General features: G+C 54.2%; 1 protein-coding gene across 4 annotated transcripts; it reads left to right on the top strand.

Annotated features, from left to right (window-relative positions):
- Window positions 1-27,854, top strand: LOC119716481 (uncharacterized). 4 transcript variants are annotated; one of them, XR_011806569.1, is made up of 16 exons: window positions 1-2,221; window positions 4,792-5,641; window positions 5,822-5,883; window positions 6,305-6,461; window positions 6,953-7,209; window positions 7,527-7,612; window positions 7,940-8,058; window positions 8,794-8,914; window positions 9,112-9,235; window positions 9,337-9,483; window positions 9,858-10,036; window positions 10,345-10,473; window positions 10,803-12,860; window positions 14,308-14,581; window positions 15,962-16,081; window positions 17,369-18,965. XR_011806569.1 is itself a non-coding variant. In XM_038177250.2 (12 exons), the coding sequence occupies exons 1-12, from the start codon at window positions 22,487-22,489 to the stop codon at window positions 27,824-27,826; spliced, it is 1,560 nt and encodes a 519-aa protein (XP_038033178.1). In that variant the 5' UTR covers window positions 20,705-22,486; the 3' UTR covers window positions 27,827-27,854. The 4 variants fall into 4 exon arrangements, 2 of the variants coding, with proteins under 2 accessions (XP_038033180.1, XP_038033178.1); XR_011806570.1 differs by lacking the exon at window positions 1-2,221 and having other exon boundaries at window positions 3,514-5,641; XM_038177250.2 differs by lacking the exons at window positions 1-2,221; window positions 4,792-5,641; window positions 5,822-5,883; ... (11 more) ...; window positions 15,962-16,081; window positions 17,369-18,965 and adding exons at window positions 20,705-22,562; window positions 22,743-22,804; window positions 23,226-23,382; ... (7 more) ...; window positions 27,266-27,394; window positions 27,724-27,854.
- The last annotated feature ends 41 nt before the right edge of the window (window positions 27,855-27,895 follow it).

Below are 27,895 nucleotides of genomic sequence, written 5' to 3'. Positions count from 1 at the left end.
CCAGGGAAGTGGTTGAGTCCCCATCCCTGGAGGTCTTTAAAAGACATTTAGATGTAGAGCTTAGGGATATGGTTTAGTGGAGGACTTTTAGGGTTAGGTCAGAGGTTGGACTCAATGATCTTGAGGTCTCTTTCAACCTAGAAATTCTGTGATTCTGTGGTTCTGTGAGAGTATCTGTTTATGCCAAGTGCTTTCAAGCACTCCAGAAGGAACCTTTCTCTTCTCTCAGGGGACCATGTGCGCACTCTTCCCCTTTGAGCTCTACCAGGAATCTTCTCTCCAAGAGAAAAACCTGCCCTTTCTGAGCCTTGTTTTCCTTCGTGAAGGATGAGGGCTCCTGCAAAGCCCGCTGCCCTGGAAGTGTTCTTGCCCTTAGCTTCAGAGGCTGTGGGCTGAGGCCTTTCATGCTGCCTTTCTGAGAGAAAGCAGGCTGCAGGGAAACTGCCCTGAGCCTGGGGAAACCCTGAGGGGACGACTGCCCCACTGCCATGGGACAGCTCCCACATTAGCACCTCCACCTGAAAACGTTCCTTGTTTCTGCTTTCCTGTAGCAGAAGACGCAGATGGAAATGCAGAGGCTGCAGACAGAGAGTGCATCCTCCATGGCACTTGTGGAACTGAAAAAGTCTCTGCAGATGGTACCAGTGGACATGAATCAGCAGCATGTCCTCATCCCTCACTCCCCCGAGAAGGCTGTACCAGCTCCATGTGCAAATCAAGTGCCAAGGAAGTGTTGGCCAGCTCCCACAAAGGCTGGGAAAAGCTGAGCTGCAGCAGGCTGCCCGAGGGATCCAGCATGCGGGTTGCTCAGCTCTGGGCTTTGTCCCTGACCTAGCTGCCTCGGGGAGGCAATGACCATGCAGAGGCCCTGCCTCCAGGCTTCCCTCTGCAGATCCACAATCCTAAAGCTCCCCTGCAGCTGACAGTCACGCATCCACAACGGAAGGAGGCTGTGCTCCCAGCTCCTGGGACTGGGGGAAGGCAGAGTAAAGAGCCTTTTCCCAGGTGAGGCTGAGAGGGAGCTGGAGGATGCAGCCCCTGGGCTCTTGTCCGTGAGTCAGCGAGCAGCTTTCTTTGGGCACAGAGTCTGGGTGAACTCCACAGGTGTTCTGACACAGGTCCATCTCATGCCTTGTTCCTTGCTGGGTGTCTGGTTAATAAGCAACAGCTTTTGCCACCAAATCCTCCACTTGTGTGCTTGCAGATTGCAAAACAGTGTTAGGGATTGCCTTCTGCTCTTGGCAGCTGGCACAGCTGCAGGTGTAGGGCAGCAGCAGGGCATCAGATGCTGTGGCATCAGTGACACACCATGATTGTGCTGCACCAGCCTCTTGGAGCTCTGCCTTTTAGGCATTTCCTTCTTTCCACAGGAGCCATCAGCCAGCCAGCTCTTTCACAGTGCTGGTGGACCCAACAGATGCCCATACGTGACTGCCCTCCTCTGCAGGCCAGTCTTAGTTACTCAGAAGCTCCTTGCTGCTTTTCCCTTAGGTGTACCTTCAGTTGGTGTCCTGAATTATGCCTGCCTGTCCTTGGACACCAGGACATGCTCCTCCGCAAGAGCAAAGTCCAAGCACAGTTTTCCACAGCCTGGAAAAACCATGGGCTGGGGGAATGGCTCTTCCCTTCCCAGCCCACAGCAAACCCCTCTCGGATGGCACCAAGACCAGCGCTCTACAGCATTGAAAGCGGTGCCCTGGAGTCACACTGCCTTAGTTTTGCTTCCATGATTGGGCTCCACATACCTCATGGAGGAGTTGCAGGGGAAGCTCCCCTCTGTGTTGCAGAGCACACACTTGTCCCTCAGGACACCTCAGAGACCATGCGTGATGTGGCCAGTACGCATATGGAACCTACACTAATGATTCTTCGGAGACCTGATGAACATACAAGAGACTTACAGGAAATTAATTGAATATGTATTTGTCCCACTACTATAAGCATGCTGCCAGTAACTGTTGGTGTGCAAGTGAGGTGGAGCTATCCCCCTTGCATCTGGCGTGTGTGCACAGCACCGAATAAACATACCTACTTTACAACTTTACAGGTTGTGGAGTCTGTTTTCTGCAAGTCAGTTTGTCAAGCCAGCCAGGAGACACTCTGCTCGGCTGCGGGATCGGACGCCCCTAGGCGCGCCCTGGGTATTTTCCTCAGAGGAGCCTCCGCTCCCAGCCGCTCCCTGTGGGAGCAGACCATGACCTCCTGAAGCTGCAGACAAGCGGTATGTTTAACAAAGGGGGCCAGTAAGTCATAGGGGGCACCTGCTCTTGGCCGGGGCCACCAATAAACCTTGCTGAGATGTCTGGCGTACGGCATAGTCCCTGTAAGGGAGGAGGGTACCCTACAGGCTGATCGACAGAATGGTCAGAGGGGATTTGCTGACCGATAGGGTGGCCGCTAGCAATCTTGGGAGCAGACTGAGCAAATCCAAGGTCACCGCTGCGTCCTAGTATTGGGAGCCAGGATGTACCTGCTAATGACTGTAGAAGAAGCAGGAGAAGGGTAAGCGGGCCTCTCCCAGTTGTGACAAGGTTACCTGGGTGAATTTTGCAGCTGCTGGAGGGATATGAACTGGAGTGGTAATACTGTATGTCTTATTTGTAAATGTCTGGTGACTGAGTCCCAAATAGGACTGCAATTAAAGTTTACAATTTATTAAAAGAACAGAGGCAAGCAAACAGCGCTGGGTGCGCCAGGAGTCTCTGCTCCAGCAAGACGCACACCAGTTACATCAAGCAGCTGATTTTTATGCTACCAGGCTAATACATATTCATTATTACTTCTAGAAAAAAAAGGGTTATTATAATTAGTTTCCGGAATCCAAGCCCTCCTACTGGAGCATGTGTATCAGTCTCCAGTGGTGTCTCTGGGGGTCTCTGGGGGTCTCTCGTGCTGAAGGCTCTTAGTCTTCCTCCCAGGGTTTTTTTCTTGTCCTTCTCCTTTGTCCATCTTGGCCGGATGTCAGACTTGCGCAGCGTCCCATGCAAACTTTGTCTTTTAGTTGTCCTTTGGCTTTCCCCTTCTCCTTAATCTCTTGGCCAGATATCAGAGACTTGTGTAGTATCCTAAGCAACAGTCATCATAGTTAGCAGTTATTCTGAAACCCCTTTGTTCTCTTATCCCCTATTGACACGAATTGCTGGACCATTCCTTTGCAAGATACAAGATCTATATACATTAACCACTCTGTTCTTCTTAGACTTGTGGTTATACAAGGGTATGTAAGACAGAAGGTCACATTCATCATACCATGCGGCCCTAGCATTTTTCCATATTGACACAAATCTGATGAACACATTTCTCAGGTGTGGAAAGAAAATTCTAGAATTTGCTTTTATTTTTTTTAAATCTTGAAAAGAAATAAGAAAGAAGCAATGTACTGTCTACAGTGCAGAAGCAGCACCACGAGAAAGAGAAGAGGCTTCTCCCTTGGATGTAGGCCCTGTGTGGGATGCCAAATAAGCCATTCTCTCTGAAGCAGCAGCTTCAGCGTCCTCCTCACAGGCCTCTCCTGAGGAAGTGTGCAGCTCATCCATATTCTCTCTGTCACAGGGTGCCTCCTCCCAGAGCAAAGACTGTAGACTGTACTTCCTCAGCCTCTTCCTTGGCTGGAGGCCCTGTGGGGGAGCCCAGCAAAGCCCCTCTCACTGCAGAAGCAGCACCATAAGAAGGAGAAATGGCTCCTCTCTCGGCTGGAGACTCTGTGTGGGATGTCAATCCTCACCACCCTCTTTGTGAAGAATTTTTGTGGCCACCAAGGAGCAGCTCTGACTAGCCTTGTCGTATTCTCTTTACAGGGATGCCTCCTGCTATTAAGAGCCGGCTGCTCACACACCAGAGTCTCTCTCCAGCCAGACTCTCCAGGGTGACAGGGGAGGCACAGCTGGGCCAGGCTGCTGGGGAAAAAGAGCCTTCTCCCAAATGAGGCTGGGGGGGGAAAGCCATAGAAGGCAGCCTTTTACTTTATAAATAATTTTACTTTATAAATAATTTGTATACTTTTGCTTTCCTCAAAGCGGACGGTTGTTCATACATTAATAGCATTTGAGTTGAGGTTCCAAATTCTAAGCAAAATATTGTTAGGGTACATTCTGTATGGATTAGGAGCCTGTGGAATACGGAGAGGCAGTGTCACAACAGTGACTCGGGACGTGTGACAGAAGAGGGACCATGGACCCAAGAGCAGATTTACAAAGGTTCTACTGAAGTTTGTTTCACGATTGTGTGACCCCTCTGCCATTAGGGAAGTGAGAGGTCACCATTAAAATATTCAGCAGTTCATATAAAATTTGCAACAAAATGCTGTGTGAACATACACAGTCACATTGTTACAGCAGTCCTGACTCCACCAATCGTCTTCCTCATTTCCATGCAACGCGGTGCTTTGGACTGAGGCCTCGGGTAGACACCAGTCCTTCATTTATGTCTCCCTGAGAGCTTGCTCTTCTCCAGAGTTAAGCTTTCTCAAAACAGGATTTTTGGTGTTTTGTCACCTAATCTGCTTGTTGCTCCTAGCATGTCCTGCAAAAGTTCTCAGGCGGGTATGTACAGCTTTTGCTAAGACCATACTGGGTGTGCCAGTTCTGCAGGCTCCACCAAGTGCCATCACTCCACGTTGTGGTCTGTGGCAGTTAACAAGCTACCTAAAGAGTCTGAGCCTGGTGTGGGCACTTGGCCTCATTAATATAGAAAGAACTGTCTGGAGCCCATTTTTCACGAGAATGCACACCTGGCTATGTAACATTACATTTTCCTCACCACTTTCCTTTATTTCATTTGTTTTATTTATAGTGGGTAGCTGCAACCACTTGGAAGAAAAAGCAGAAGAGGAGAGAGAAATGCTGCCCAAATCTTTGCAGTGTGATCAGTGTTAATAAAGATTCTGACTGACCTCTTTTAAAATGCACTTGCGTTATTACACATTTGGAGTCACAGTATTCCCCAACACTCTAGTGCAGTCTTTGGCCATCCACCCACTGGCTGCTTCAGAGAAGGAATGAAAACGAAGAGGCTCTAACTCCAGTGGTCACCCTGCTGGCTAAAAAATCACCAGAGCTGAGGGTCACGCACAGAAAGTGGAAGGGGACGGTGCTCCCTGCACCTATAGCTGGATGACGTGGGAAGGTTCAGCCCAAGGAAAAGTCCTGGACAGTGCTAAGAGAAGTTGCAGCCTCCTTTCCTGCTCCTGGGGCAAGGCCTGGGGCCAGTACCCTGCAGTGACCCTCACAGCCTGCGGACTGCTCTGCCCGAATCTCCAGGGTGCAGCAGTCTCCTTGGGGAGGCAGCTCCCTGACAGGGCAGGCTGCAGCCCCTGTTGTGACACGCGATGAGGCAACAGCGGGGCCGTCTGTGACATCACACCACGTCCTGCTCAAAAGCCCTGTGCGCCGCGACCTGCCCTCACTTGGCTGCGAGGCCTTCAGGAGGCAGTGGCTGGTGCTGCTCTGCTGGGGCTGCCGCTGTGATCTTGAGGAGCTGCCTTGCAGAAAGGAGCCAAAGGCACTGGGAAGCAGCGTCCCCGCGTGGGACAATTCCTGCTGACGAGTGGAGGAGGCCCGGAGCGAGATGGAGGCCAGGAGTGCTCCCATCCTGTGCAACGGCCGCCTCATGTGTCCAACACTCATGCACCTCCAGGACGATGGTGAGCCCAACAGGAGGTGCCTGAGGAACAGGCAGCAGCGCAGCCCACTTGAGCTGCAGTTTCTTGTGGGGAGAGAGAGGGAGGGTCTGGGGACATAGACACTGGCCCCATTGGCCACGAGGACTGTGCTGGACGAGAAAGCTGGCTTGCAGTATGACGTCTCTTGCCCTTGCTTTTCAGAGATTGTGAAAGTTTGGGATGCAGTATCCCACTTCATCCGCAGGCAGTTTGCGCTGAACAAGGTGAGCTTGGCAGCCTCATCCTGCCCTCTTACTCTGCTCTTTCCCACAGCCCGCCTCCTCAAGCATCAGAAACACCCCAGCGGTGGCCTGCAAACTGCAGAGGTGTCAGGGGCCCCTTGCTGCTCTGGCAATATGCACAAAAGAAGAGCCCAGCTCCAGCAGAAGGACGGGGTCCATTCTGCCTGGTGCTTGTGTGTTGCCCGTGGCCAGAGTGGGCAGGCCAGCATGTCGCTGGTGCTGGCACTCAAGGCTTTCCCTGCTTGTTGGGAAAATCCGTGACATTGAGGCCATCTCCAGGGTTCTGCAGAGTGACACTGCCTGGCACCTTCTCGTGAGCAGTGGCCAAGGCATGAGGGTCCATCTTCTTGCTTGGAGAAGCCCCAGAAATACTGACCCGTGTTCCTGATTTCTTGCTTTTCAGGGTGTCACAGTACCTGGGCTGGGCACCTTCTTTGCTGTTAAACAGGACCGGCCCATGGCAGGCGTTAAGCTCCTTGATGCAAAGAAGCCCGTCTTCCAGGTTTCGGAGCACTTTGCCAATGTTCATGGGCTCCCTTACAAGAAAGAAACTTTTCCTGGTAAGAAGAGAGATGATTGTCTGGGCTCCCACGCGCGGGGACTTTGGGCTGCATGCTCAGCTGCTGCTGGGAGGGCAGTGGAGGGGTTCCACAGCTCCTCCAGGAGGTCCAGAGAAAGGCCTGAGCTCCTCTCAAGCCAAGGCCCATCAATGCCTTGCACGTCCCTCCAGACACCAGCTCCCAGAAACGTCCCTCCCCATCCTGTTGGCACCCTGATGGCTGCGTTGGTGGTTGACTTCTGCTCTAAGCAGTTCGGACAACAGCAGGTGCAGGCTGACACTGGGCATCAGCTTCTATGGCATCAGCGATGCCCCACGACTGTGCTGCCCCAGGCTCTTGGAGCTCTGTCTTTCAGGGATTCTCTTCCTCCAGATGAGCAGTCAGCAAGACAGCTCTGTAGCAGTGCTGGAGGGCCCAGAAGCTACCCAAATGGGACTGCCCTCCTCTGCAGGCCTGTCTTAGTTATTTTCTCCTTGCTTCCTCTCCCTCAGGAATACCTCCATTTGTTTTCCTGAATTATGCCTGGCTGTCCTTGGACATCGGCATTCCTCGGGACACCGTGCAGCGCTGCATTCAGGAGACCCTGCTCTTTCTCTCCTACAGCCTTGCAAAGAAGCAGGCTGTGGATTTCATCTTCAAGGACATCGGCCGTCTGGTCTTCCGCAAGAGCAGAGTCCAAATGCACTTTTCCTCCGACTTTGTTCACAACCTGAATAGCAACGGCCAGCTGTTGAAATGCCGCCTCACTGTAAGTTTCTCACTGCACCAGCACAGCCCAGGGCTCCTGGGAAATGCCCCGAGAGGCCGTTGGGAGGGACTTCTCCTTCTGGGTCAGACGCGTCTCCTGATGAGGCACAGGAGTCTGGCCCCTGCACAAAGCCAGGCAGTGATTTGCCGGGTGCAGGCACTTGCTGGGCAGCTTGTGCTGCTCGTAAAGGAGGGGTGAACACTAAGCCCTGCAAGCTCTGCCTGCGGGCTGCTTTCTGCCTGAGCAGCCGCGATGCCTTCGTTGGCAAGGGCATCCCTTCCTGGCCATGGTCTCACCCACGACTGTCTCTCCTGCAGAGGTTAAGCACAACGGATTTGGCCACATCGGAGAGAAAAAGCATGGTCCCACACCCAGCTTCTCGAGGTGTCATCATCTTTCCCAGGTGGGTGCATTGCTTCTGCAGCCCTCGGCTGAGAGTTTTGGCAGCTTTTCAGCTCCTCTCCGGAAGGTCAGCAGTGCCAGGGCTTGCCCAGTGCTCATGGAGGAGCTGGAGGGGGACTTCTCCAAGCACTGTTTCCTCCTCCACTTCACACCGATTCTTGCTTGTTTTGGACGAGGGGTCATTCTCTTTGTGTAGCTAGGGCTGGGGGAATGTCTATTGCCTGCCCAGCCCACAGCAAGCCCCTCTCAGACGCTGGCACCAAGACTAGCACCCTACAGCCCTAGAATATGGTGCCCTGGAGTCACACTGCCTTGGTCTTTCTTCCAGGATTGGGCTCTACATACCTCGGGGAAGAGCTGCAGGGGAAGGGTCTCTCCAAGCACCCAAGGGTTCTGCTTTGGAGAAGAAGGGAGACGCAAGTGTGGAGGGAGAGTCTACCAGAAGAGGTAATGTGAGAGCGGGCTCTTGGGAGTGACAGCCCCTGGGAGACCTCTCTGCCCTTCCCTTCTGAATGTCCTCCTGAGGGCAAGGGGTACAGAGGCGAGGCTGGAAGGCTGCGCTTTGCACAGGATGTGGCCCCTGCTCTGACCCCAGTTCCCTGCGGCAGTAGCTCTGCTGGGCCTTCGTAGGAACCAGAATGGCAGGGCAGCCCAGAGCTTCCCGTAGCATTCGACAGTGCTCAGGCCTCTTCCACGCTGGCCTCCTGGAGCTCCTGTCTACTGAAAGCCCCACTCTGGATGAGATGTGTCCAAAGGTAGAATGTGGGGTACAGTGGCAGCAGGGAGTCCCAGGACTCCCATCCCCACCTGAGCAGTTGCGAGCCCAATAAAGACTGTTACTTCCTGCTGGAGGGACCAGCACGGGCTTCGTAGTGTGCCGATTTCACAGAACACAGAATGGTTTTAGGATGGGAGCTACCTGAAGACGTCAGCTTGGCCAAACCCCTGCTCAAACTGGGCAACCCAGCACCAGTGTCCAAGGAGCATGTCCTGTGCAGATGACTCCCATCCCCACCCGTGAAATGCCAGTGGCCAAGGAGACTCCCTTCTAGGCCAACCCATCTCCCAGCTTGCTCTGCCTTTTACAAGTAGCACAGGATCCAGCAGGGAGGCTCATTCCCTGCCTCTTTGTGTGGCCACCAAGGAGCAGCACTGACGAGCCTTCTCGTTTCCTCCTTACAGGGATGCCTCCTATTAAGAGCCAGCTGCTTACACCCAAGAGTCTCTCTCTATCCAGACTCTCCAAGATGAAAGGGGAGGCATATCTGGGCCAGGCTGCAGGGGAAAAAGTGCCTTCACCCAGGTAAGGCTTGGGGGGAACTGGAGGAGGCAGCCCCTGGGCTCTTCTCCTTGAGTCATTGAGCGGCTTTCCTTGGCTCAGGGACTTAGTGAACTTTACAGAGGTCCCAACACATGTCCCACCAACTGCTGTTTCCTCGCTGGGCACCTGGTTGTTGAGCAAAATCTCTAGCAGCAAATCCTCCTCTTGTGTGCTTGCAGAATGCCAACAGCAAGTCAGGAGAGCAACTCAAAGATGGCAGAAGAGGGGAAGGGCAAGCACTGTGCTGCAGCCTGGCCCCAAAATCAAGCCCCTGCCTGTGAAGGTCAACGGAGAGCAGGACAGGTAGCCACTGGATCTGTGTGCCCATTGCCGGGTTGTTTCACGGGTTGCCTTTGTGGAGATTTGATGTTTCTCTGATCGTTGCATGCCCTTCTCTCCTGTAGGAAATACGCTGCCTGTACCGCCAAGAAGATGAGAAAACTCTGCAGGCATTGTTGGTTGAGGAGCAGCTGAAGAAAGAATGGGAGAGACAGAACATGTGGGCACAGTGCAAGGCTCGTGGCAAAACGAACGGGGGAGAGAGTATCTGGGTATGCCAAGTGCTTTCAAGCACTCCAGAAAGAACCTTTCTCTTCTCTCAGGGGGCCATGTGAACACTCTTCCCCTCTTAGCTCTGCAAGGAAGCTTCTCTCCAAGAGAAAAATCTGCCCTTTCTGAGCCTTGTTTTATATTTTGAAGGGCGAGGGCTCCTCCAAAGCCCACTGCAGTGAAAGTGTTCTTGCCCTTAGCTTCAGAGGCCGAGGGCTGGGGCCTTTCATGCTGCCTTTCTGAGAGAAAGCAGGCTGCAGGGAAACTGCCCTGAGCCTGGGGAAACCCTGAGGGGATGACTGCCCCACTGCCATGGGACATCTCCCACGTTAGCACCCCCATCTAAAAATGTTCCTTCTTTCTTCTTCCCCTGTAGCAGAAGACGCAGATGGAAATGCAGAGGCTGCAGACAGAGAGTGCATCCTCCATGGCACTTGTGGAATGGAAAAAGTCTCTGCAGATGGTGCCAGTGGACATGAAACAGCAGCATGTCCTCGTCCCTCACCCGCCGGAGAAGAAGGCTGAGGCAGCTCCTCTGAGCAAACCAAGTGCCAGGTAAGTGTGGGCCAGCTTCCAAAAAAGGCCAGGAAAAGCTGAGCTGCAGCAGGCTGCCCGAGGGATCCAGCATGCGGGTTGCTCAGCTCTGGGCTTTGGCTCTCCATCCCCTGGCTGCCTCGCGGAGGGAATGACCATGGAGAGGCCCTGCCTCCAGCTGTCCCCCTGCAGACCCAAAGTCCTAAAGCTCCCCTGCAGCTGACAGTGACGCACCCACAATGGAAGGAGGCTGTGCTCCCTGCTTTTGGGCAGCCAGAGGTGGGGACCTTCAGAGCCCACCTGAGAGTTTATTTTCTCTGTTGCTGCAGCTGCCTTTCAGTGCGGACTGAGCGCATCAGGAAACAGCTGGTGAAGAGAAAAGAGGTCCTGCAGAAAGACAAGACCAAGAGCAGAGTTGTCCACATCCCTGGAAATTCTGCAGAGGATCTTCTGATTTGGTAAGCCTCTCCTGCAACAGCCTTCATTCCACTAGCAACAGTCCCTTCCTTGGGCAATGAGTCCCCTGGGCTCACGAGAACCCTTGCCCTGGCCTTCTGTAGCTGCTTGGCCAAAGGTCTCCAGCCCGGTCTCACACAGCGCCTCGGCCTGGCGCTGCGTAGATTCCCTGTCACTGGCTGGGACTCGAGGGGCCCCCGCAAGGCCACACAGAGCCTTGGGACTCCTGCATATGCACTCTGCACAGGACTGGGGCTGAAGGGAGCAGGGAGTGTCACTCCGCTGCCCTCACTGGAACAGAAACTTGAACCCTTTCTTTTTCTCTCCCTAGCGTTGGTGAGAAAATCCCTGTGCTTCCAATGCCAAAGATGACACGAGCATCAGGGAAACCAGCGAGGACCCCTCGCAGCTGTGAGCAGCTGCGAGCCCAATAAAGTCTTTTGCTTCCTGCTGGAAGGACCAGCACGGGCTTTGTAGTGTTCTGATTTCACAGAAACACAGAATGGTTGAGGTTGGAAGGTACCTGAAGAGGTCAGCTTGGCCAACCCCCTGCTCAAACATTGCTACCCAGCACCAGTGTCCAAGGAGCATGTCCTGTGGAGATGGCTTTCAAGTGTCTCCCCTTGAGGAGGGAGACTCTACAGCCTCACTGGAGAACCCGTGAGAGGACTCGCTCACCCACACACTACAGAAATGGATCCTGAGGTTCAGATGGAAGCCACTGTGTTTGCTTCTGTGCCCATCGCCTCCTGTCCTGTCATTGGGCTCCACTGAAATGAGCCTGGCTCCATTGCCTTTGCACCCTGCCCGCAGGCATGCAGTTATCCACTGATCCCCCCCTGAGCTTTCTCTTCTCCAGGCTAAACAGTCCCATCTCTCCCAGCCTCTCTTCATAGGAGAGATGCTCTGTTCCCTCAATAATCCACCTCACAATTTTTGTGGGACTGTTAAACAGTTCAAGTAGCACCACTCGTGGCCTGCCAAGACAGCCACGAAGGCCTCCTAGCTGAGGCTGCTGATTCTCCCTTGCTGAAAGCCAGGTGCCCTTAGGATCCAGCATCAGATCCTGCCTGTGCCTGGAGAGCTGGGAAGAGCTGGGAGCTCTTGATCCTTCCAGGGTGGAACTTCCAAGGTAACGGCTCACTGCAACCTTCCCTTTGGTCCCAGGAAATAAAAAAAAAAAGCATCAAGCACCTGCCCTCACTCCTCACTCAGCCCAGAATTAGCAACAAGTCTTCCTTCCCTGCTGGTACTGCTGCCAAGGGAGCTTTGGAGTTAAGAGCCTCTTTTTGGGAAACGGCTTTTCCATGACCTCTTGGGTCTGCACATTGCCAAAAAACAGAGAGAGAGAGAGAGTTTGAAACTTGGGAGAAAGGAAGGAAAGCCAGCAGGGCCAAACACTATCCCAGGGACTTTAAATCTGCACAGCACAAAACTGAAGGACAAGTTGATTTTTTTTGTCACATCACTCATACAAGAAAGTGAAGAGCTCTCTTTCTCTCACATGCTCTCACAATTTTCATTCTCTCCTCCTAAAACTTTCGGGGACTTTGATCCCTCATCAGGCAGCCTCGATGCAAGTTGCTGTCAATTCCACTTGGGTGGAATACCTCTTGCTGAATTGCTGCCTTTGGCCTTAGAGATCCCAATCTATAGGCATCCTTTGAACTGATTTCCTCAAATCCCTTTTAAGCACATCATCCTGAAGTCTACTGAACCCGGCCCATGTAATCTGCTACGTCACATAATGCTGAAAGCTTGTGACCGAGTGAGGGTGCCACGGAGAAAACCTCCGTGTTGTGGGGCACACGCTCGTCCCTCACAGACCACGTGCGACGTGGCCATCTGACACATGGAGACACTGAGGGAGGGTGCCAGGCACAAGCTCTATATTAAACACTCGTGAAGCATTCCTTCTTCCTTATTCCCTTTCGAGATTTCATGAATAAACAAATGGCAGTTCTAGCATTTCCTTCCCACACCCAAATGGATCACCTTGCACACCCCCTGGGGCACTCTCGAGGATTGTATGGGACTGAAAGGAGAGAGTTTCCTTCTCAGTGCTGGCATGCTCGGCTCAGCTGTGGCCCTACAGGAAAGGGGATCTACAGGAAAGTGCTCCCTGAGTGCAGGGAGAGAGAGAGAAAAGCTGCTCCCTGACAGGGCGGCTCCAGCCCCACCCTCTGACAGCCCTGGCAGCCATTTGGCAGTTCTGCCTGCCCCCCGCGCCACAAGCTGGCTGAGGCCTTGGGCTGTCCCCAGCACGGCTGTCAGTGGTGTCGGGCGGCATCTAGAGCCAAGAGGCCTTTCTTCTTCTTTGTGCTGAAGGAAACTTTGTGCTGTCTGGAGCGAGCAGTGCCGCTTTTCTCCGCATTCCGGGGCTGTCATGGTAAGTGACATGGCCTCTCACTTTGAGGGCCCTGTTTTTCGTCAGCATTTGTGAGGGGCTTCTGCATCCCCCCCGCTCACTTGTTGCGGCCAGGGCTTCCCCCCAGGATGTCTGGGCAGGCCCATGCCGCTGGGCAGGCTCTGGGTGGGCCTCGTCCCCTGCAGGGGCAGGCGTCTGCCGCTGAGCCCAGAGCCCAGGAGCGGCTCCTGCACTCGCGGCTGCCCCTGCGCGGGCTGCTGCCGCTGCTTCTGGAACCTTCCTGCAGCCTCTGGCAGCTGGCGCCTGCTTGGCGGCCGCACGTTGGGCTTGTCAGCGTGGGATGAGCGGGCCGTGCCAGCCCGCAGCGTGGCATTGGCGGCCTTGTTGCCATCCCCAGGGCACGGCTGAAGGGGATATTGTGGGTTTGATTTGCAAGGACGGGGAGAATTTGGGATGCAGTATCCCACTTCATGCGCAGGCAGTTCGCACTGAACAAGGTGGGCTTTGCAGCCTCATGCTGCCCTCTTCCTCTGCTCTTTCCCAGAGCTGCCACCCCACAGAACACACTTGTGGACCTGAAATCGAAGTCTCTGCAGATGGCAGCAGTGCCTATGAAGCAGCAGCATGTCCTCATCCCTCACCCCCCAGAGGAGGACACTGAGGCAGATCCTGTGAGGAAATCAATGCCAAGCAAGTGTGGGCCAGCTCCCACAAAGGCCAGGGAAAGCTGAGCTGCAGCAGGCTGCCCGAGGGATCCAGCATGCGGGTCGCTCAGCTCTGGGCTTTGGCTCTCCATCCCCTGGCTGCTTCGGGGTCAGGCAATGACCATGGAGATGCCCTGCCTCCAGCTGTCCCCCTGCAGACCCAAAGTCCTGAAGCTCCCCTGCAGCTGACAGTCACACACCTCGTGTGGAAGGGAGCTGTGCCCACTTGTCCTGGGACCAGGGGAGGCCGAGTTGGCGTGTTAGGAAACAGCTGGGGAAGAGGAAGGAGGCCCTGCAGGAAGGCAGGACCAAGAGCAGAGCTGTGGACAGCCCCGGGAAGACTGTGGAGGAGCTCCCGCTCTGGTAGTCCTCTGCTGCAACAGCCTTCTTTCCACAGCCCCTTGTTCAGTGAGGCCTCTGGGCTCTCACTGGCACCCTTCTCCCTGAAGGGAGCAGGGAGTGTCACTCAGCTCTCCTCACTGGAGCAGAATCTTGAACCTTTCCAGAGAATCACAGAATGGCTTGGGTTGCAATTGATGTTAAAGATCTTCTATTCCCTCCCGCCCCTTGCCATGGGCAGGGATGCCATTCACTAGAGCAAGTAGCCCAGTGCCTCATCCAAACAGGTCTTGAAGACCTCCAGGGATGGGGCATCCACGGCTTCTCTGGGCAAGCTGTTCCAGTGCCTCACCACCCTCTGTGTGAAGAAGTTTTGTGGCCACCAAGGAGCAGCTCTGACTAGCCTTCTCTTTTCCTCCTGTCAGGGATGCCTCCTGCTATTAAGAGCCAGCTGCTCACACCCCAGAGTCGCTCTCCAGCCAGACTCCAGGGCGACAGGGGAGGCACAGCTGGGCCAGGCTGCTGGGGAAAAAGAGCCTTCTCCCAAATGAGGCTGGGGGAAAGCCATAGAAGGCATCCCCAGAGCTCTTCCCCTTGAGTCATCGAGAAGCTTTCCTTGCACGCAGGGACTTGGTGAACTCCACAATGGGCCTGACGCATGTCCCACTGACGGCAGTTTCCTGCCTGGGCACCCAGCAGGTGAGCAAAATCTCTTGCAGCAAATCCTCCTCTGTAAGGTAGCCGGTGTGGTCCGCCTACCTGGGTTGTTAGAAGGGAAATGCTTCTGGAGATGTGACATTTTGACAATTATTGTGCCTTCTTCAGTGCCTTCTTCATGATTAAAGAGGAGCTCCCCATGGTGGGCTTTGAGCTCCTTGATGTACAGAAGCCCATCTTCCAGGTTTCAGAGACCTTTGCCAGTATTCATGGGCTCCCTTACAAGAAAGAAACTTTTCCGGGTAAGAAGAGAGATGAATGTCAGAGCTCCAATGTGCAAGGATGTGGGCTGCATGCTCAGCTGCTGCTGGGAAGGCAGTGCAGGGGTTACACAGCTCCTCCAGGAGATCCAGAGAAAAGCCTGAGTACCTCAGAAGCCAAAACCTGCCAATGCTTTGCACCTTCTGGCAGGCAGCAGCTGCCGGAAATGTCCCTCTCCATGCTGTTGGCACCCTGATGGCTGCGTTGGTGGTTGACTTCTCCTCTTGGCATCTGGCACAGCTGCAGGTGCAGAGCAGCAGCAGGGCATCAGTGCTGGAGGGCCCAGCAGCTACGCAAATGTGACTGCCCTCCTCTGCAGGCCTGTGTAGTTACTTTGCTCCTTGCTTCTTTTCTGTAAGGTGTAATTCGATTTGTTTTCCTGAATTATGCCTGGCTGTCCTTGGACACAAGGGCACATTGCAGTGCTGCATTGGGAGGGCCTTGTCCTTCTGGGTCAGACGCGTCTCCTGATGAGGCACAGGAGTCTGGCCCCTGCACAAAGCCAGGCAGTGATTTGCCGGGTGCAGGCACTTGCTGGGCAGCTTGTGCTGCTCGTAAAGGAGGGGTGAACACTAATGCCTGCAAACTCTGCCTGCGGGCTGCTTTCTGCCTGAGCAGCCGCGATGCCTCCGTTGGCAAGGGCATCCCTTCCTGGCCATGGTCTCAGCCACGACTGTCTCTCCTGCAGAGGCTAGGCACAACAGATTTGGCCACATGGGAGAGAAAAAGCATAGTCCCACATCCAGCTTCTGGAGGTGTCCTCATCTTTTCCACGTGGGCGCGTTGCTTCTGCAGCCCTCGGCTGAGCGTTTTGGCAGCTTTTCAGCTCCTCTCCGGAAGGTCAGCAGTGCCAGGGCTTGCCCAGTGCTCAGGGAGGAGCTGGAGGGAGACTTCTCCAAGCACTGTTTCCTCCTCCACTCCACACCGATTCTTGCTTGTTTTGGACGAGGGGTCATTCTCTTTGTGTAGCTAGGGCTGGGGGAATGTCTGTTGCCTGCCCAGCCCACAGCAAGCCCCTCTCGGATGCTGGCACCAAGACCAGCACCCTACAGCCCTAGAATGTGGTGCTCTGGAGTCACACTGCCTTGGTCTTTCTTCCAGGATTGGGCTCTACATACCTCATGGAAGAGCTGCAGGGAGAAGAGCCTCTCCAAGCACCCAAGGGTTTTGCTTTGGAAAAGAAGGGAGACACAACGATGGAGGGAGAGTCTACCAGAACAGGTAAGATTGACTCTCGTAAAGCTGACTCCACAAGCAGTAAGATTGTAAAGTAGGTATGTTTATGCAGCACTGGGCGGCACGGGGGGTAGTCCCACCAAAGTCGTGCGCCCCTAACACGGCAACTTGCTTTGGTTATATGCAGTAGAGATTTACATATGCATGAGGTTTCGCAGTATGCCTATACATATTCATAACCTGTCCCCGCTTAGTATTAAAATTAGTTCCAAGAAGTCATTTCCATAAGCTGCGCTTTCCATTCCCTCTGCGCTTGCGCGGTGCCTTCTGGTGGTGGGCACTGAGGGTCGTGAGGATGAAGTGAGATGTCTTCACCAGGGTTGAACTTTTCACCTCGTCTCCTTGCGCATGCTCTCTGAGGCCTTGGTCATAATCTGGGCCATAAGGTTGGTTTGGTCCAGTTCTCCGGGCCTGAGGGGCTCCTGTTATCTGGAGGCCTTGCATGTTTGACATTTTTTATCTTGTCCTTTTAAGAACAGTGCTCCTTTTCTCTGAGCCCTTGGTCACAGTCCGAACCATAAGGTTGGTTTGATCTGGTTCTTGGAGTCCCAGGGGCTTTGCCGATATTTATGGACTCCCTGAAAAGAAAGAAACTTTTCCTGGTAAGAAAGGAGATAACTTGCAGGACCCCCACGCGCGGGGACTTTGGGCTGCATGCTCAGCTGCTGCTGGGAGGCTCAGGGAGCGAGATAGGGACAGCAGTGTGACGGGATGGCACCGAGAGCACCAGGATGAGGAGAACGGTGCTGGAGCGAGTCGGCCAGCTGGCCCCGAGCCCCTCCGACCTGGACACAATTATTCCCAAACCTGGGGCTTCTCCAAGAAGAGCCCACCCCCAGGACAGCCAAAGCCCACGTGGCCCTGGCAGTTCTGTGCCCAGAGGCACAAAGAGCAGCGTGGCCTAATTCAACCTGGCTGTGCGCAGCCAGGAGCTGCCTCCACCGTCCCTCCATGCGGACAGGCTGCCGGTGCGGTCGTGCCCAGAGAGCGTGCGTCACACTGGCAGCTGCCACACGGAGTCGGGAGCCCCAGGAGGGTTCGGTCGAACATCTTTGGCAGCCCTGGCAGCCTGCGATGAGCAGGCAGCACTCGCAGGAGGAGACAGGCAGGGCATTACCCTGGCAGGCTGAGCCCCGCTCTGCGTGGGCAGCTGCCAGGGCGTGCCGGGGGCCGCTGCAGGGCAGCTCACAGCAGCACTTCTAGGGGGGACGTGGAGGGAAATGGCAGAAATGGCCCAAATAACTTGGACTTTCTCCTCGCCTTCTCTTGCAGATGGAGAAGAAACTGCCACACCGTGGGTTGCGGGGGGCCGAGAGAATCCAGCTGCCAGCCGTGCCGGCTTTCCCAAGGCTGGCAGCGACTCTCAAGCAAGTGCCTAAAGCAGAGACATCATCATCTGAAAAGGCCACTTGCAAGCTGCCCCCTCTGCAAGCAGCAGCCTCTGCAACTTCTGCCAGAGGAAGAGCAAAGGCATTGGGTACAGAGGCCCTCAGCCACCGAGAGCTTCTGCCACCTCTTCCATGCGTCTCTGCTGAGAGGGAGAGGGCAGTGAGGGCAGAGAGGTGGGAACGTGTCCCACACAGCCCTGTGGCCCCTGCTGAGGATGTGGAGTACTCAGTACGGTCCTTCGTCTCCACAGTCATAAGAAATGCTGTAGCCGAGAGCAAGGCAAGGCTTGCTCCATCAGGCAGAGGTCCCAGGACCACAGGCCACAGAACTCCAACTCTCCCCACAGCAGTGCCCCGGCATTTGAAGAAGAGCCGGCACCCTGCCCCACACAGCCCCACCGACTCTTTTACGGCGCTGCAGGACACAGCACTGTCTGTTGTGTCTGAAGCCATGTCAAAGGCGATGGCTAAAATGCGGCAACAAGGCCAACGACCAGCAGCAATGCTTTCTTTGGGCACAGAGTCTGGGTGAACTCCACAGGTGTTCTGACACAGGTCCATCTCATGCCTTGTTCCTTGCTGGGTGTCTGGTTAATAAGCAACAGCTTTTGCCACCAAATCCTCCACTTGTGTGCTTGCAGATTGCAAAACAGTGTTAGGGATTGCCTTCTGCTCTTGGCAGCTGGCACAGCTGCAGGTGTAGGGCAGCAGCAGGGCATCAGATGCTGTGGCATCAGTGACACACCATGATTGTGCTGCACCAGCCTCTTGGAGCTCTGCCTTTTAGGCATTTCCTTCTTTCCACAGGAGCCATCAGCCAGCCAGCTCTTTCACAGTGCTGGTGGACCCAACAGATGCCCATACGTGACTGCCCTCCTCTGCAGGCCAGTCTTAGTTACTCAGAAGCTCCTTGCTGCTTTTCCCTTAGGTGTACCTTCAGTTGGTGTCCTGAATTATGCCTGCCTGTCCTTGGACACCAGGACATGCTCCTCCGCAAGAGCAAAGTCCAAGCACAGTTTTCCACAGCCTGGAAAAACCATGGGCTGGGGGAATGGCTCTTCCCTTCCCAGCCCACAGCAAACCCCTCTCGGATGGCACCAAGACCAGCGCTCTACAGCATTGAAAGCGGTGCCCTGGAGTCACACTGCCTTAGTTTTGCTTCCATGATTGGGCTCCACATACCTCATGGAGGAGTTGCAGGGGAAGCTCCCCTCTGTGTTGCAGAGCACACACTTGTCCCTCAGGACACCTCAGAGACCATGCGTGATGTGGCCAGTACGCATATGGAACCTACACTAATGATTCTTCGGAGACCTGATGAACATACAAGAGACTTACAGGAAATTAATTGAATATGTATTTGTCCCACTACTATAAGCATGCTGCCAGTAACTGTTGGTGTGCAAGTGAGGTGGAGCTATCCCCCTTGCATCTGGCGTGTGTGCACAGCACCGAATAAACATACCTACTTTACAACTTTACAGGTTGTGGAGTCTGTTTTCTGCAAGTCAGTTTGTCAAGCCAGCCAGGAGACACTCTGCTCGGCTGCGGGATCGGACGCCCCTAGGCGCGCCCTGGGTATTTTCCTCAGAGGAGCCTCCGCTCCCAGCCGCTCCCTGTGGGAGCAGACCATGACCTCCTGAAGCTGCAGACAAGCGGTATGTTTAACAAAGGGGGCCAGTAAGTCATAGGGGGCACCTGCTCTTGGCCGGGGCCACCAATAAACCTTGCTGAGATGTCTGGCGTACGGCATAGTCCCTGTAAGGGAGGAGGGTACCCTACAGGCTGATCGACAGAATGGTCAGAGGGGATTTGCTGACCGATAGGGTGGCCGCTAGCAATCTTGGGAGCAGACTGAGCAAATCCAAGGTCACCGCTGCGTCCTAGTATTGGGAGCCAGGATGTACCTGCTAATGACTGTAGAAGAAGCAGGAGAAGGGTAAGCGGGCCTCTCCCAGTTGTGACAAGGTTACCTGGGTGAATTTTGCAGCTGCTGGAGGGATATGAACTGGAGTGGTAATACTGTATGTCTTATTTGTAAATGTCTGGTGACTGAGTCCCAAATAGGACTGCAATTAAAGTTTACAATTTATTAAAAGAACAGAGGCAAGCAAACAGCGCTGGGTGCGCCAGGAGTCTCTGCTCCAGCAAGACGCACACCAGTTACATCAAGCAGCTGATTTTTATGCTACCAGGCTAATACATATTCATTATTACTTCTAGAAAAAAAAGGGTTATTATAATTAGTTTCCGGAATCCAAGCCCTCCTACTGGAGCATGTGTATCAGTCTCCAGTGGTGTCTCTGGGGGTCTCTGGGGGTCTCTCGTGCTGAAGGCTCTTAGTCTTCCTCCCAGGGTTTTTTTCTTGTCCTTCTCCTTTGTCCATCTTGGCCGGATGTCAGACTTGCGCAGCGTCCCATGCAAACTTTGTCTTTTAGTTGTCCTTTGGCTTTCCCCTTCTCCTTAATCTCTTGGCCAGATATCAGAGACTTGTGTAGTATCCTAAGCAACAGTCATCATAGTTAGCAGTTATTCTGAAACCCCTTTGTTCTCTTATCCCCTATTGACACGAATTGCTGGACCATTCCTTTGCAAGATACAAGATCTATATACATTAACCACTCTGTTCTTCTTAGACTTGTGGTTATACAAGGGTATGTAAGACAGAAGGTCACATTCATCATACCATGCGGCCCTAGCATTTTTCCATATTGACACAAATCTGATGAACACATTTCTCAGGTGTGGAAAGAAAATTCTAGAATTTGCTTTTATTTTTTTTAAATCTTGAAAAGAAATAAGAAAGAAGCAATGTACTGTCTACAGTGCAGAAGCAGCACCACGAGAAAGAGAAGAGGCTTCTCCCTTGGATGTAGGCCCTGTGTGGGATGCCAAATAAGCCATTCTCTCTGAAGCAGCAGCTTCAGCGTCCTCCTCACAGGCCTCTCCTGAGGAAGTGTGCAGCTCATCCATATTCTCTCTGTCACAGGGTGCCTCCTCCCAGAGCAAAGACTGTAGACTGTACTTCCTCAGCCTCTTCCTTGGCTGGAGGCCCTGTGGGGGAGCCCAGCAAAGCCCCTCTCACTGCAGAAGCAGCACCATAAGAAGGAGAAATGGCTCCTCTCTCGGCTGGAGACTCTGTGTGGGATGTCAATCCTCACCACCCTCTTTGTGAAGAATTTTTGTGGCCACCAAGAAGCAGCTCTGACTAGCCTTGTCGTATTCTCTTTACAGGGATGCCTCCTGCTATTAAGAGCCGGCTGCTCACACACCAGAGTCTCTCTCCAGCCAGACTCTCCAGGGTGACAGGGGAGGCACAGCTGGGCCAGGCTGCTGGGGAAAAAGAGCCTTCTCCCAAATGAGGCTGGGGGGGGAAAGCCATAGAAGGCAGCCTTTTACTTTATAAATAATTTTACTTTATAAATAATTTGTATACTTTTGCTTTCCTCAAAGCGGACGGTTGTTCATACATTAATAGCATTTGAGTTGAGGTTCCAAATTCTAAGCAAAATATTGTTAGGGTACATTCTGTATGGATTAGGAGCCTGTGGAATACGGAGAGGCAGTGTCACAACAGTGACTCGGGACGTGTGACAGAAGAGGGACCATGGACCCAAGAGCAGATTTACAAAGGTTCTACTGAAGTTTGTTTCACGATTGTGTGACCCCTCTGCCATTAGGGAAGTGAGAGGTCACCATTAAAATATTCAGCAGTTCATATAAAATTTGCAACAAAATGCTGTGTGAACATACACAGTCACATTGTTACAGCAGTCCTGACTCCACCAATCGTCTTCCTCATTTCCATGCAACGCGGTGCTTTGGACTGAGGCCTCGGGTAGACACCAGTCCTTCATTTATGTCTCCCTGAGAGCTTGCTCTTCTCCAGAGTTAAGCTTTCTCAAAACAGGATTTTTGGTGTTTTGTCACCTAATCTGCTTGTTGCTCCTAGCATGTCCTGCAAAAGTTCTCAGGCGGGTATGTACAGCTTTTGCTAAGACCATACTGGGTGTGCCAGTTCTGCAGGCTCCACCAAGTGCCATCACTCCACGTTGTGGTCTGTGGCAGTTAACAAGCTACCTAAAGAGTCTGAGCCTGGTGTGGGCACTTGGCCTCATTAATATAGAAAGAACTGTCTGGAGCCCATTTTTCACGAGAATGCACACCTGGCTATGTAACATTACATTTTCCTCACCACTTTCCTTTATTTCATTTGTTTTATTTATAGTGGGTAGCTGCAACCACTTGGAAGAAAAAGCAGAAGAGGAGAGAGAAATGCTGCCCAAATCTTTGCAGTGTGATCAGTGTTAATAAAGATTCTGACTGACCTCTTTTAAAATGCACTTGCGTTATTACACATTTGGAGTCACAGTATTCCCCAACACTCTAGTGCAGTCTTTGGCCATCCACCCACTGGCTGCTTCAGAGAAGGAATGAAAACGAAGAGGCTCTAACTCCAGTGGTCACCCTGCTGGCTAAAAAATCACCAGAGCTGAGGGTCACGCACAGAAAGTGGAAGGGGACGGTGCTCCCTGCACCTATAGCTGGATGACGTGGGAAGGTTCAGCCCAAGGAAAAGTCCTGGACAGTGCTAAGAGAAGTTGCAGCCTCCTTTCCTGCTCCTGGGGCAAGGCCTGGGGCCAGCACCCTGCAGTGACCCTCACAGCCTGCGGACTGCTCTGCCCGAATCTCCAGGGTGCAGCAGTCTCCTTGGGGAGGCAGCTCCCTGACAGGGCAGGCTGCAGCCCCTGTTGTGACACGCGATGAGGCAACAGCGGGGCCGTCTGTGACATCACACCACGTCCTGCTCAAAAGCCCTGTGCGCCGCGACCTGCCCTCACTTGGCTGCGAGGCCTTCAGGAGGCAGTGGCTGGTGCTGCTCTGCTGGGGCTGCCGCTGTGATCTTGAGGAGCTGCCTTGCAGAAAGGAGCCAAAGGCACTGGGAAGCAGCGTCCCCGCGTGGGACAATTCCTGCTGACGAGTGGAGGAGGCCCGGAGCGAGATGGAGGCCAGGAGTGCTCCCATCCTGTGCAACGGCCGCCTCATGTGTCCAACACTCATGCACCTCCAGGACGATGGTGAGCCCAACAGGAGGTGCCTGAGGAACAGGCAGCAGCGCAGCCCACTTGAGCTGCAGTTTCTTGTGGGGAGAGAGAGGGAGGGTCTGGGGACATAGACACTGGCCCCATTGGCCACGAGGACTGTGCTGGACGAGAAAGCTGGCTTGCAGTATGACGTCTCTTGCCCTTGCTTTTCAGAGATTGTGAAAGTTTGGGATGCAGTATCCCACTTCATCCGCAGGCAGTTTGCGCTGAACAAGGTGAGCTTGGCAGCCTCATCCTGCCCTCTTACTCTGCTCTTTCCCACAGCCCGCCTCCTCAAGCATCAGAAACACCCCAGCGGTGGCCTGCAAACTGCAGAGGTGTCAGGGGCCCCTTGCTGCTCTGGCAATATGCACAAAAGAAGAGCCCAGCTCCAGCAGAAGGACGGGGTCCATTCTGCCTGGTGCTTGTGTGTTGCCCGTGGCCAGAGTGGGCAGGCCAGCATGTCGCTGGTGCTGGCACTCAAGGCTTTCCCTGCTTGTTGGGAAAATCCGTGACATTGAGGCCATCTCCAGGGTTCTGCAGAGTGACACTGCCTGGCACCTTCTCGTGAGCAGTGGCCAAGGCATGAGGGTCCATCTTCTTGCTTGGAGAAGCCCCAGAAATACTGACCCGTGTTCCTGATTTCTTGCTTTTCAGGGTGTCACAGTACCTGGGCTGGGCACCTTCTTTGCTGTTAAACAGGACCGGCCCATGGCAGGCGTTAAGCTCCTTGATGCAAAGAAGCCCGTCTTCCAGGTTTCGGAGCACTTTGCCAATGTTCATGGGCTCCCTTACAAGAAAGAAACTTTTCCTGGTAAGAAGAGAGATGATTGTCTGGGCTCCCACGCGCGGGGACTTTGGGCTGCATGCTCAGCTGCTGCTGGGAGGGCAGTGGAGGGGTTCCACAGCTCCTCCAGGAGGTCCAGAGAAAGGCCTGAGCTCCTCTCAAGCCAAGGCCCATCAATGCCTTGCACGTCCCTCCAGACACCAGCTCCCAGAAACGTCCCTCCCCATCCTGTTGGCACCCTGATGGCTGCGTTGGTGGTTGACTTCTGCTCTAAGCAGTTCGGACAACAGCAGGTGCAGGCTGACACTGGGCATCAGCTTCTATGGCATCAGCGATGCCCCACGACTGTGCTGCCCCAGGCTCTTGGAGCTCTGTCTTTCAGGGATTCTCTTCCTCCAGATGAGCAGTCAGCAAGACAGCTCTGTAGCAGTGCTGGAGGGCCCAGAAGCTACCCAAATGGGACTGCCCTCCTCTGCAGGCCTGTCTTAGTTATTTTCTCCTTGCTTCCTCTCCCTCAGGAATACCTCCATTTGTTTTCCTGAATTATGCCTGGCTGTCCTTGGACATCGGCATTCCTCGGGACACCGTGCAGCGCTGCATTCAGGAGACCCTGCTCTTTCTCTCCTACAGCCTTGCAAAGAAGCAGGCTGTGGATTTCATCTTCAAGGACATCGGCCGTCTGGTCTTCCGCAAGAGCAGAGTCCAAATGCACTTTTCCTCCGACTTTGTTCACAACCTGAATAGCAACGGCCAGCTGTTGAAATGCCGCCTCACTGTAAGTTTCTCACTGCACCAGCACAGCCCAGGGCTCCTGGGAAATGCCCCGAGAGGCCGTTGGGAGGGACTTCTCCTTCTGGGTCAGACGCGTCTCCTGATGAGGCACAGGAGTCTGGCCCCTGCACAAAGCCAGGCAGTGATTTGCCGGGTGCAGGCACTTGCTGGGCAGCTTGTGCTGCTCGTAAAGGAGGGGTGAACACTAAGCCCTGCAAGCTCTGCCTGCGGGCTGCTTTCTGCCTGAGCAGCCGCGATGCCTTCGTTGGCAAGGGCATCCCTTCCTGGCCATGGTCTCACCCACGACTGTCTCTCCTGCAGAGGTTAAGCACAACGGATTTGGCCACATCGGAGAGAAAAAGCATGGTCCCACACCCAGCTTCTCGAGGTGTCATCATCTTTCCCAGGTGGGTGCATTGCTTCTGCAGCCCTCGGCTGAGAGTTTTGGCAGCTTTTCAGCTCCTCTCCGGAAGGTCAGCAGTGCCAGGGCTTGCCCAGTGCTCATGGAGGAGCTGGAGGGGGACTTCTCCAAGCACTGTTTCCTCCTCCACTTCACACCGATTCTTGCTTGTTTTGGACGAGGGGTCATTCTCTTTGTGTAGCTAGGGCTGGGGGAATGTCTATTGCCTGCCCAGCCCACAGCAAGCCCCTCTCAGACGCTGGCACCAAGACTAGCACCCTACAGCCCTAGAATATGGTGCCCTGGAGTCACACTGCCTTGGTCTTTCTTCCAGGATTGGGCTCTACATACCTCGGGGAAGAGCTGCAGGGGAAGGGTCTCTCCAAGCACCCAAGGGTTCTGCTTTGGAGAAGAAGGGAGACGCAAGTGTGGAGGGAGAGTCTACCAGAAGAGGTAATGTGAGAGCGGGCTCTTGGGAGTGACAGCCCCTGGGAGACCTCTCTGCCCTTCCCTTCTGAATGTCCTCCTGAGGGCAAGGGGTACAGAGGCGAGGCTGGAAGGCTGCGCTTTGCACAGGATGTGGCCCCTGCTCTGACCCCAGTTCCCTGCGGCAGTAGCTCTGCTGGGCCTTCGTAGGAACCAGAATGGCAGGGCAGCCCAGAGCTTCCCGTAGCATTCGACAGTGCTCAGGCCTCTTCCACGCTGGCCTCCTGGAGCTCCTGTCTACTGAAAGCCCCACTCTGGATGAGATGTGTCCAAAGGTAGAATGTGGGGTACAGTGGCAGCAGGGAGTCCCAGGACTCCCATCCCCACCTGAGCAGTTGCGAGCCCAATAAAGACTGTTACTTCCTGCTGGAGGGACCAGCACGGGCTTCGTAGTGTGCCGATTTCACAGAACACAGAATGGTTTTAGGATGGGAGCTACCTGAAGACGTCAGCTTGGCCAAACCCCTGCTCAAACTGGGCAACCCAGCACCAGTGTCCAAGGAGCATGTCCTGTGCAGATGACTCCCATCCCCACCCGTGAAATGCCAGTGGCCAAGGAGACTCCCTTCTAGGCCAACCCATCTCCCAGCTTGCTCTGCCTTTTACAAGTAGCACAGGATCCAGCAGGGAGGCTCATTCCCTGCCTCTTTGTGTGGCCACCAAGGAGCAGCACTGACGAGCCTTCTCGTTTCCTCCTTACAGGGATGCCTCCTATTAAGAGCCAGCTGCTTACACCCAAGAGTCTCTCTCTATCCAGACTCTCCAAGATGAAAGGGGAGGCATATCTGGGCCAGGCTGCAGGGGAAAAAGTGCCTTCACCCAGGTAAGGCTTGGGGGGAACTGGAGGAGGCAGCCCCTGGGCTCTTCTCCTTGAGTCATTGAGCGGCTTTCCTTGGCTCAGGGACTTAGTGAACTTTACAGAGGTCCCAACACATGTCCCACCAACTGCTGTTTCCTCGCTGGGCACCTGGTTGTTGAGCAAAATCTCTAGCAGCAAATCCTCCTCTTGTGTGCTTGCAGAATGCCAACAGCAAGTCAGGAGAGCAACTCAAAGATGGCAGAAGAGGGGAAGGGCAAGCACTGTGCTGCAGCCTGGCCCCAAAATCAAGCCCCTGCCTGTGAAGGTCAACGGAGAGCAGGACAGGTAGCCACTGGATCTGTGTGCCCATTGCCGGGTTGTTTCACGGGTTGCCTTTGTGGAGATTTGATGTTTCTCTGATCGTTGCATGCCCTTCTCTCCTGTAGGAAATACGCTGCCTGTACCGCCAAGAAGATGAGAAAACTCTGCAGGCATTGTTGGTTGAGGAGCAGCTGAAGAAAGAATGGGAGAGACAGAACATGTGGGCACAGTGCAAGGCTCGTGGCAAAACGAACGGGGGAGAGAGTATCTGGGTATGCCAAGTGCTTTCAAGCACTCCAGAAAGAACCTTTCTCTTCTCTCAGGGGGCCATGTGAACACTCTTCCCCTCTTAGCTCTGCAAGGAAGCTTCTCTCCAAGAGAAAAATCTGCCCTTTCTGAGCCTTGTTTTATATTTTGAAGGGCGAGGGCTCCTCCAAAGCCCACTGCAGTGAAAGTGTTCTTGCCCTTAGCTTCAGAGGCCGAGGGCTGGGGCCTTTCATGCTGCCTTTCTGAGAGAAAGCAGGCTGCAGGGAAACTGCCCTGAGCCTGGGGAAACCCTGAGGGGACGACTGCCCCACTGCCATGGGACATCTCCCACGTTAGCACCCCCATCTAAAAATGTTCCTTCTTTCTTCTTCCCCTGTAGCAGAAGACGCAGATGGAAATGCAGAGGCTGCAGACAGAGAGTGCATCCTCCATGGCACTTGTGGAATGGAAAAAGTCTCTGCAGATGGTGCCAGTGGACATGAAACAGCAGCATGTCCTCGTCCCTCACCCGCCGGAGAAGAAGGCTGAGGCAGCTCCTCTGAGCAAACCAAGTGCCAGGTAAGTGTGGGCCAGCTTCCAAAAAAGGCCAGGAAAAGCTGAGCTGCAGCAGGCTGCCCGAGGGATCCAGCATGCGGGTTGCTCAGCTCTGGGCTTTGGCTCTCCATCCCCTGGCTGCCTCGCGGAGGGAATGACCATGGAGAGGCCCTGCCTCCAGCTGTCCCCCTGCAGACCCAAAGTCCTAAAGCTCCCCTGCAGCTGACAGTGACGCACCCACAATGGAAGGAGGCTGTGCTCCCTGCTTTTGGGCAGCCAGAGGTGGGGACCTTCAGAGCCCACCTGAGAGTTTATTTTCTCTGTTGCTGCAGCTGCCTTTCAGTGCGGACTGAGCGCATCAGGAAACAGCTGGTGAAGAGAAAAGAGGTCCTGCAGAAAGACAAGACCAAGAGCAGAGTTGTCCACATCCCTGGAAATTCTGCAGAGGATCTTCTGATTTGGTAAGCCTCTCCTGCAACAGCCTTCATTCCACTAGCAACAGTCCCTTCCTTGGGCAATGAGTCCCCTGGGCTCACGAGAACCCTTGCCCTGGCCTTCTGTAGCTGCTTGGCCAAAGGTCTCCAGCCCGGTCTCACACAGCGCCTCGGCCTGGCGCTGCGTAGATTCCCTGTCACTGGCTGGGACTCGAGGGGCCCCCGCAAGGCCACACAGAGCCTTGGGACTCCTGCATATGCACTCTGCACAGGACTGGGGCTGAAGGGAGCAGGGAGTGTCACTCCGCTGCCCTCACTGGAACAGAAACTTGAACCCTTTCTTTTTCTCTCCCTAGCGTTGGTGAGAAAATCCCTGTGCTTCCAATGCCAAAGATGACACGAGCATCAGGGAAACCAGCGAGGACCCCTCGCAGCTGTGAGCAGCTGCGAGCCCAATAAAGTCTTTTGCTTCCTGCTGGAAGGACCAGCACGGGCTTTGTAGTGTTCTGATTTCACAGAAACACAGAA

The sequence above is a fragment of the Anas platyrhynchos genome, chromosome 1 (genome assembly GCF_047663525.1).
Source record: "Anas platyrhynchos isolate ZD024472 breed Pekin duck chromosome 1, IASCAAS_PekinDuck_T2T, whole genome shotgun sequence".
Lineage (NCBI taxonomy): Eukaryota > Metazoa > Chordata > Aves > Anseriformes > Anatidae > Anas > Anas platyrhynchos.
Note: the sequence above shows the minus strand (reverse complement) of the source record. Positions and strands in the feature narration are given on the sequence as shown.